The sequence below is a fragment of the Glycine max genome, chromosome 17 (genome assembly GCF_000004515.6).
Source record: "Glycine max cultivar Williams 82 chromosome 17, Glycine_max_v4.0, whole genome shotgun sequence".
NCBI classification, from domain to species: Eukaryota; Viridiplantae; Streptophyta; class Magnoliopsida; order Fabales; family Fabaceae; genus Glycine; species Glycine max.
The window spans coordinates 36,525,884-36,536,280 of NC_038253.2; the positions used below are offsets into that span (position 1 = coordinate 36,525,884).

General features: G+C 32.6%; 1 protein-coding gene across 3 annotated transcripts; it reads left to right on the plus strand.

Annotated features, from left to right (window-relative positions):
- Positions 1-2,347: 2,347 nt before the first annotated feature.
- On the plus strand, positions 2,348-8,602 carry LOC100777171 (two-component response regulator ARR12). Of its 3 annotated transcripts, none has more exons than XM_041011443.1 (7): positions 2,348-2,577; positions 2,839-3,017; positions 3,674-3,826; positions 4,470-4,868; positions 5,422-5,498; positions 5,581-6,744; positions 8,167-8,602. In XM_041011443.1, the coding sequence occupies exons 2-7, from the start codon at positions 2,882-2,884 to the stop codon at positions 8,239-8,241; spliced, it is 2,004 nt and encodes a 667-aa protein (XP_040867377.1). In that variant the 5' UTR covers positions 2,348-2,577; positions 2,839-2,881; the 3' UTR covers positions 8,242-8,602. The 3 variants fall into 3 exon arrangements, with proteins under 3 accessions (XP_040867377.1, XP_040867376.1, XP_003549312.1); XM_041011442.1 differs by having other exon boundaries at positions 2,349-2,543; XM_003549264.5 differs by having other exon boundaries at positions 2,349-3,017.
- Positions 8,603-10,397: the final 1,795 nt, after the last annotated feature.

Genomic DNA, 10,397 nt, shown 5'->3' on the forward strand with positions numbered 1-10,397 from the left:
TCATTTGGTAGTTTGCAGAGACATTCATCTTTTATAAGTCAAGTTTTTATTATTGTATTTCTTATATTTTAAATCATTTTTTATGATTTAGACTGTATTTAAAAATATGTTTGTAAATTTAATTTATTCTATAATATTCAAAAATAAAATGTTTTTAGTATATTTTTATATATTAATTTTTTATGATTAAATTTACAATAATAAAAATTTAAATATATTTTCATATATAGATTTTTAATAATTACTTTTCTGATAAAAAAATTTGAATATATTTATTAATATGAAAAATTATTTATTTGAAAATGCATTATAATTAATTAATGAAAAATTAATTAGTATTACAGAATTTTTCTATTATTATTCAATTACAAGTAATCCAACAATTAAATATTCAATTATAATTATTCAAAATTAATTATATATAATTAAGATTGTTGATCTTTTCTGTTTAATTATTTATTAATTATTTGAATTGAATCTAATTTTTCATTTTAAATTTTAAATATATTCTTTATCCATTCTTTTATATGCCTTACTTATTGTCTAATTTTTATTCACCTTCCTTTTGTTCTGTCTATTTCATTTTACAGTTTTTTTTTTCATTACTTTCTAGGCATAGTCTACAGTGAGGAAGTAAATTTTCATGTGTATGATGTAATAAAAAAATAATAACCGTTAGATTGATCTCATTATATAGTATTATGATGCACCATCCACATCTTATTATCATCTTTCTTCTTCTCTCGAGTTACTCTGCCATGGACCCCATTTGCCGTCACCGAAGACGATTTCCGGCAACAGTACACCCTCCACACCACAGTCTCGATGGATCCACATAATAATAATTAATAAGGAAAGAAAAAACAAATACTAGTAACCGAGGTGCAATTTTTTAAAATAATAATAAAAATTCAGCAACAGTGTGCGATTGCACATTTGAATTCAATAGAATAGAACAATTCAAGAATGTGAGATTGGAATTGGAACGAGCAAGAGCATGTGCGAAGCGAAGCAAAGTGCATTATTGTGTTTGAGATTTGAGAAAAGAAAGAAAAGGAAAAAAATGTAGTTTTGTTAATTATTATATTTTCTCTATTATTTTTGGTAAGGCCAATTTTTGTTTCAGTTTTAAATCTCTTCTCTGGCAACGGCGCTAGAGGTGCATCACTGCCGGAAATCGCTGGTGGCGGGTGGCAGAATAACTGGCCAGAAGAGAAGTGGTGGTAAGATGTGGAGGGTGCAGCATAGTACTATAGAATGAAATCAATCTAAAAGCTGCTATTTTTTTTGCACTTATTTTCTAATTTTTTTGAGTTGTTATTTTTATACCATGATTCATCCAAATATTCAATATAACGTAATATTATCAAATATCTGAAAGTAGTAAAATTGATTCATTTAATATCATTAATATAATATTATAAAATAAACTAATACAAATTAAAACAAAATATTCTTCCATGAGATTTATTATAATAGTTTGAATCACAATTATTTCTTATAAACTAATTTCTTACAATAATTTTTGTTACAACCATATTTGTTAGAATCAGATTTGCTAAACAAATGAACAAAATATGATCTATTAGTATTAATATTATACCACATGACAAAAAAAATATATGAAAGAAAGGTAAAACAAATAATAATGTACCTAAAAGTAATATATTAAGAAGTTTTAAGATTAGTGGTCTCATCACTTACACTTCCAATGCTTGGAGTCCCAATATTAGTAATATTTAAAGCCAAATCGAGACAACTTTAAAAATTTTGATCGGTTTTAATTGGTTCGATTTTGATCGAATTTATAAATCTAAATCTGCGACCCAACCCGTACATGAACGGTTTTGATCGATTCTACTCGATTTTGACCCAAATACATAAATAACCTAACCCCAATTGTTCCGATCGATTTGGATCAATTCGGGTTCGCGGGTAACTCATACCCGTGAACAGTCCTAATTCTAAGGAAAAAAAAAAGATCAAATTTAAATGGATAATCTCTTGACCTGAACCAAAACAAACCTTTTGTGAATGAGTTAAGATGGGTTGGGTTTCAAAAAAAATTGTGAAAATTAAAACCAACTAAATCATTCAAATTTGATTAGGATAAGTCTTAGAATTTGGCTAAAACAGGCCCGAATCGACTTACAAACGTTCCAATGCTTAACAAAAATTGTAAAATAAACTACGGTAATATTCCGGGTGATTTCTTAAAAAAATTAATGTTTTTTAAAAGTAAAGGATTCAATGTGTTTTTGAATAATAAGGGATATATGGTGTAATATGTTTCTTGGACAACAAGATAATGCTATGATGTATCTCAAATAATTAGGGAAAGTTGGGTTTAGGTAATAAAAGGACAGATATGATGAGAAATTAGGAAAAAGATAAAGATACTCTGTAATTTGGTGTCTAAATTCTAAAAAGGAAAGAATCATCATATGTTTCCGTTTTTATGAGCGCGTGCACACAACGCGTCAAATTTTCCCAGAAAATTTTGAATTGAATTGCCGATTTTCTCGTTCTTACGAGAAAGGAAGGTCCATCATCACGAACTTCCATAATTATAATTCGGTCAAAATCTCCTCCTTGTTTAAATCAAACTTTCACTGTACTCACACCACCGCACATTTTTAGTTCAAGATTCTGTATCTTTCTCATTCAACTTTGTCACACAACACATAACACTCAAAATAAAAAACAATTGTTTTTTTTAATTGTTCTCTCTTTCTTTCCCTTCATCACTCCTACTTTTTCCCCTTGTCAACGATATTCTTCCTTAAAAATCTTCTTTTCTTTTTCTCTTTCTTTCTTTCGGGGTCCTGTGTTTCATAGATTCTGTTCTGGGGTATTGGCTTCAAGACCCCTTTGCAAGAAAATGACCGTGGTGGAGAATCATACAATGGATGATCTCAGAGACCAGTTTCCTATTGGAATGCGTGTTCTTGCTGTTGATGATGACTCAACATGTCTCATGGTTTTGGAGACTCTGCTTCGAAGGTGTCAATACCATGGTAATATTCTTCAACTCTTGCCTTTTGTTTTTTAATTTTGAATTTTTGATTGCATTGTTTACTATATGGGAATTCTATTTTGTGCTCTTTTTCTTGGCCTAGACATTGTTATTGAATTGATGAAGGATTTTGTTTTGTAAACCTGAATTTGTCAAATTGAGGGTGTTAATTTGATTTTTCATATGGCAGATCTGATCATAGGATATGCCTTAAGTTCTAGAGATATGTATATATCTATGTGTATATTTATCTGAAGATATGTGAAATTATTGTCAATGGAATTGACTCTTCTTTTTCCATCGGACTCTATTTTTCTACTTTATGGTCTGTCAAAGTTTTTATTAGTCAATTAAATTAGTATTTCTTTTTCCCATTTTTCTTTGATACAGTTTCTGAAACGTTCGGATCAATTAAATTAGTGACTGAAGTTCCCCAATTTTCTATTTTCTGTGTTTGGTTTTTTCTATTTTCTGTTGTTTCTTTGTTTTCAAATATTTGACCGCATCTAAACTAGGTTTCATTGAATGAAGGATGCAACACTTTTCATTTGATTGGGTTTTTTCTTAATGAACAATACATAGATTTTGTGTTCTTGTTATATCTGGGGTATAAAATTTTGCTCTTCAGAATGGTACTTATTTTTATGGATTTTGCAGTAACCACTACTAAAAATGCAATAACGGCATTGAATTTGTTGAGAGAAAACAAAACCATGTTTGACCTGGTAATCAGTGATGTCCACATGCCAGACATGGATGGATTTAAGCTGCTGGAGCTTGTGGGGCTTGAGATGGACCTACCTGTCATAAGTAAGTGATGATCTTATAGTCAATCATCAACAGTTCTTCTTTCTCAGTTCTTCTTAAGCAGTTAATATGCTTATATATATATATTTTCTGAGTTGAGGTTTTAGTTTTTGGATTGGGTTTGTGTATGGTTTAACTAACTATTGTTACTTCATCACTACCAAAGATTTTGTAGGATTGAGTCTTGTTTTGTAGAGCATAAAAGGAATTGTTTGCATTGGTGTTTGATATTGAAACTGCACCTAGTCAGTCATATTTATGTATCACACAATTTAAAGTCATTTGCAATTCATCACATGATACAAATTTTTAGCCTCCCGAATCATGCTATTCTAACAACTATGTTCACAATTGATTGATAAATATGAAACTTTGGTATATATATGTAAACTTAAAGCCTAACAAGTATTTAAAGTCATTCATGTATCAAACAACTAGAAGTCTTTTGCAATTCATCACATGATAAAATTTTTTAGCCTACCATAAATCATGTGATTCTAACAACTATTTTCAGAATCGAATGATAAATATGAAACTTTAGTATACAAATGTAAAGTGATCTTAGGAAGATTTTCTTTTGACTATGTGTTGCAGCTTCATTTAGTTGCTTAATGAACCCTTGACATTGTTAAATGTTTGATTTCAGTGTTGTCTGTAAATGATGACCCTAAGATGGTGATGAAGGGAATTACACATGGAGCTTGTGATTATCTTCTGAAACCTGTTAGAATTGAGGAGCTACAGAACATTTGGCAGCATGTAATCAGGAGGAAAAAGATTGATTCAAAGGAGCAGAACAAAACCAGCGACTATGACAAAACTAATTCTGATAGTGGTAATGGAAGAGGGTCAGCAGCGACAGGAAATTCTGATCAAAATGGAAAGCCTTCAAAAAAGAGGAAGGATCAGGATGAAGATGATGATGAGGAGAATGATACTGACCATGACAATGAGGACCCATCAACTCAGAAGAAGCCTCGAGTTGTTTGGTCTGTGGAGCTGCACCGCAAGTTTGTTTCTGCTGTCAATCTATTAGGCATTGACAGTATGTTCTTCAACCTGTCTATTATTTCAAAACGAGTTCTTAGAACAAATTATACTGAAACATCACATGGTTTCTTTGAAAATCGCACCATATTTCTGCATTTTTGACCTATGGTAGGCCCCCCCTATTTGAAATATGTTACACTGACACTCCTATCTCTTAAGTAGCATCCTACACTGTGTACCCTAGTGGGGGGGGGGGGGTTTATTTTAAAGTTAAAAAGGTAGGGTATCTTGTGCATTTCGAAGAATTAACAAGAGGTGTTAGTGTAATTTGCTCTATTTGTGATCAATTGTTACAAGAGCTTAATCACTTGTTGTTTTCTTTAATCCTTTTTAAGTGAATATCTGGGTATATGATAGCAATCCAATGTTGAGATTCTTATGATATGAAATGAAAATGTTATTAAGCATTATTTTGAACTCTTATCATAAGTGCCTTGGGGGGGGGGTAAATATAATACCATGATCATAATGTATGTTTTACACCTTGCCACGGGTGTTCCATTACTAAATTGTGTAATTCATGGTAGTGTTAATTATTTTACTTGCAGAGGCTGTACCTAAAAAGATTCTTGACTTGATGAATGATGAAAAGCTTACAAGGGAGAATGTGGCCAGCCACCTCCAGGTATTTTTCTCAGCCTATCTTCATTATTTTAATGTAACATAAGACAATGAAGGAATCTCACTGGGTTTTGCAATGGTTGCAGAAATATAGACTTTATCTGAAAAGAATTAGCTGTGGGGCAAACCGACAGGCTAATATGGTGGCAGCCTTAGGTACTGCAGATTCATCTTATTTGAGAATGGGTTCTCTGAGTGGCGTTGGACATTTGCAGACATTGACTGGTCCACAACAGTTTCATAACAATGCTTTCAGACCCTTTCCACCTGGTGGAATGATTGGTAGATTGAACACTTCTGTTGGTCTGAATAATCATGGGTTGTCTTCTTCAGAAGCTCTTCAGTTGAGTCATGCACAAAATTTAAACAACTCCATAAATGATCCACTTAAGTTCCAATCATCCATAGCTTGTGGTAATCAAAATGCTATCCAGGGAATGCCAATGTCTATAGGCCTTGATCAATTGCAACATAATAAGGGTGTTAGTGTTAGTGTTGGTCCTATTCAAAACATGTCCCCTCTTATTGATGCCAGACCAACTTTTGCTGTGTCAAATAGACTCTCAGATCAAATACCAAAAGTAACAATGGGTTGCTCACCCTCTCCGGTCTTGGACGTCTCAAACAATGCCTTGGTATTGAAAGCAGATAGTGAAAACACACAAGGGAGAGGAGTATATGAGAATTTAACTTCAGTAGCATCTCAGCATTCACAATTTTCGCTTCCTTTGCTGGGTCATGGTAGGTGTAGTGATATTTGGTCAAGTCCTATGCGGTCATCTGGGACAAATTCTTACCCTCCAAGTGAAACTTTGCAAGGGGGGAATCTGAGTGGTGCTTCATCAATTACTTCACTGTCTAATCAATCCCATGATTCACAGACGGATATGCACTCTCAAGGACTCATTTTTACAAATAATTCAGGACAAATTAGCAATAATGTGCCATTTCTCGGGTGGGATGACCATAATCATGATAGTAGTTACCATTCAAATGTTATTGGTAACTCAATAGACTCTCTGATTGATCCAGAAGGTCATACTTCTATTAACTCAACCTACAACAGAAACTTGGACTTCAATTTCTGTGATCCCTTACAAATGAAGCATGATGGAATTATGGGATTGAGTGACGAAAACTCATTGAAACAACAACACAGGTACATCATGAACCAGCAGAAGTCTCAAAACAGTCGCGCCCCTAATAATATTGGTTCATTGGAAGACTTTGTCAGTTCGATGATGAAACAGGTAATCAAATTTATGCAATTTGATGAGGTTTCAGTTGTTTCTGCATTACTTGTTTTAAGGTTATGAATACTTTACCTATTTATGCATCCGTTCTGTAGTTTCTGTTTCTCTGTGATTACAGAATTTTTCCTCTTTTTGTTTGCCAATAGATTAAAACATGTATAGATCTTTTGATTAGGTTGATTTCAACATGGAGAAGATGATAGAAAGTTATTTATTTGACCTTATTATTAACCAACATCATTAAAGTCTTAAAACTTTATACATGATTTTTTTATCAATGTATACATTATGAATAGGTAATATACTATGTATGGAGGTCTTGCTTTTGTGATTGAGTATTAAGTAATTAGTAGAATTAAAGTGAAGGTAATGCTTGCATGGTTGTTGGCAGACAGTCTCTTTTCGTCTATGCCCATGATTTATGTGATTGTTTTATGATATACACCTTTTTATATCTGTTTAAGGGCACTGACATTGCTAAATTTGGGCCTACAAATTGATAACTTTGGGACGTTTTTATTATGTCAAAGATAACTTGAAGAATAAATTCAATTAGCAAAGCTTCATTATTTGATTATGAGGTCTGACTGATTTTTATTTTCTTCCTACCAGTATTCTTGATTGGCACTTACCGCTAATTGAGTTAATCCACATCCATGTCGAAATTTAATGTTTTGTTTAATCATTGGTTGATTGATGACAATATAGACATTGAATTTCTTATGCATCACATATTACCTCCTAAAGTTTGTTTAAATTTCCCTTATGCTATAAGACATTAGGGACATGATGGATATAAATCTCTGTTCAATTTCCCTTTTAGCTAGCTCAGAACTAAACAGAATTAGGGGAATTTTGTTCAAGGAGATGACAGATATTTGTTATACGTACTTCAAATATGGTTAATGAACATGCTCATGAGTTGCGCTATATTTTAAACTGAAGACGTTTTTTCAACATTCAACATTTACTGGGTATACCCTTTCATGCTAAAAATGTTGGTATTTTTAGACTCATTACCTTTTGACTTGAATATACTTGATTTAATTGAAAGCAATCAGAAGGCAGAACCTTAGAGATTTTGTTTTTTTTAATAGCTTAGAGATTTTGTTTCAGAATGTGTCCTGTTTTAATTTTTAATTACAAAAATTTCATCTTGCTTTTATTTTTATTTCTGTTTGAAAAAGTTCATAATGCATACAAGCAAATTTTAGTTTTTTTTTCCATTTTCTTTTTCCACTATTTTCTATATAAATTTGTTTTATGATGTTACATAATGATTTTGTATAACTACTAGACTGATCCATTTTTACTGTTTAACTTGTGATCCATTTTTCATTGTTGATCCTTTTTGCATTTTGCACCATGACCTTTTCATCCTTGCTCATCTAACAATAATAACATTGTCATCTGATGCAGAAACAAGACAAGGTGAAATTCTTGGACGGATCATATTTATGCAACAATAATTACCCTGACGGAACATCCATGTGATATGAACTTTGGCAGTATATTTGCGCATCATGTCATGCTTTGTTGATGAATTTTGTAGCGTGACAAGTCTTGGTTTACCACTCTTCCCAGTTTTGTCTTCTTGGTGGTATTTTCTAGGTCTAGGGTATTATTATTACTTTCAGCAAGGGCTTTCTCAATTTGTGAAAATGCGTTGTTTTATGGATGGGGCCCTCTAGTGCATTATGGAGTTAACCATGTTTAGTTTTGTGCAGACATGCTTTTCTAGCAATTTGTTAGTGGTCCATAAGCAAGAATAAAATAATTTTAGTGGCAATAAACTCGGGGTCTTCCCTTTATGAATGCAAATAATGGCCGACGAAATAGCATTCATGTTTTTTTACACAAATAGCATTCTTTTATTATTTCAGCATTAAAGGCATTCTTGCATATGAAGTTTGTAAGTATTAGATTATTTATTTTGAGTCCAATTGTGTGAATTAGAGAAAAGTTCTCATGGTGAGCTCTGTTAGGGTTTACGAAAATAATGAGTCTGAGGCATTTACGAAAATAATGAGTCTGAAGCATCTCGAGAGTAGGACCTCCTCCATAGGAGCATAAAGAAAATTAAAGAGGGCATGGAAGTGGTTATGGAGGAAATTTCCTTTGTTGATAAGCTTCTACAGTAGGGGGGGGGGGTGCTGAGGGAGTTTTGATGGAGGTGGAATGGAGAGAACAACCTAATGTGGATGAAGTCCCAAAAGAGAATAGTGGAGAGGGGACACAGGATCTTTATGGTCCCCTTATTCTGTAAACGAATGTTGAGCTTCTGTGTTTGGCCTCGTCATGGTTGAACACAGGTATTGTTAGGTGCACCTAGTATTTTTGATTAATGCCCAAAATATTCTTGGTTTGTTGTTGCTTTTTAAGTTGCTTTATTTGGTTGAGTGGTGATCCATAAACAATTTTTCACATATGGATCAACTTGATCCGTATGAATTATATGAATGAAGTTGATCCATAAGTATGAAGTTCATTTGTATAAAGCATACGAATCAAGTTGATACGTATGATTTATATGAATGAAGTTCATACTTATAAAGTATACGGATCAAATTCATCCGTATAAAGCATACGGATGAAGTTCATTTGTATTGGTTTTTTGATTTTTTTTTTAATTCCTTAAATTTTTATTTTTTTAATTATTAATATGTTAAATTATTCATTTGTGCATTAAAATTTTTTTACCATTACAAAATTTAATATATATTAAATTTTGTAATAGTAAATATTTTTTATTTTTAAAAAAATATACAAATTAAATAATTCATATGATTTATATCAAAATTAATTGTCACAAAATTTATTATTTAAATTTACATGCGCATTAAATATACATTAGAAATTTTAGTGTTATGTATAACAACATTATTTATTTTATAATGTAATTGACTCATTAGCTTATTTGGTTAGAGCGTTGTGCTAATAACCTGAAAGTCACAAACACAACTATTTTTCAAAAAAAAAAACTTTTGAATTGGGCTTATGAGTCATACGGATTGCGGTTAGATCACCTCCTTTTTAGAGAGAGCTAATGCTTTTTGGGTAGTTTAGTTTAACACTACTTATCCTAGGTTGGAACAAGCTGATAGGAGCTACTTTTTTCACCCCATCCATGCTGTCACACAGCACGACAGATGGGGTGAAAAAAAGGAAAGAGAGGGATGGGGTTTCTCTTACTTTCGCTTCGCAACACCCTTGAACACATTATGGGAATTACTCCTAATGTGGTTTTGTTACACCCAACAGTTTTTTCATTCTTTCAAAATTACCCCTTTTTAAAAACATACGAATTGCGAATCCATATAAATGATTCATACGGAGTGGCAATCCATAATGGCAAATCCATAAGAATCCTTCATATGGATTCACAATTCGTAACGACGAATTTGTAAGGCTAGCCTTGTTACCCCTGTTACGCCTCGCTCTACACCTGCAGCAACGCCTTCTTCATCATGCCATGGATCCTAATCGTCGACCTCCTAACCAACAAGTTACCTACCTCCAAGATCGCTGGCATAGTCATCCTCAATGCGTGCTCACTCTCCGAGACTTCCACGGAAGCCTTCATCGTTCGGATTTTCCGGTTGCTCAACCATGGCGCGTATGTCTGCGAGTTATCCGACAAGCTGCACATG

Bases quoted from the DNA above. Each gene is read 5' to 3' on its own strand.
- LOC100777171 (XM_041011443.1), top strand. From the start codon at position 2,882: ATGACCGTGGTGGAGAATCATACAATGGATGATCTCAGAGACCAGTTT. The intron at 3,827-4,469 runs GTAAGTGATGAT...GTTTGATTTCAG, and splicing joins GATGGACCTACCTGTCATAA to TGTTGTCTGTAAATGATGAC. The intron at 6,745-8,166 runs GTAATCAAATTT...CATCTGATGCAG, and splicing joins TCAGTTCGATGATGAAACAG to AAACAAGACAAGGTGAAATT.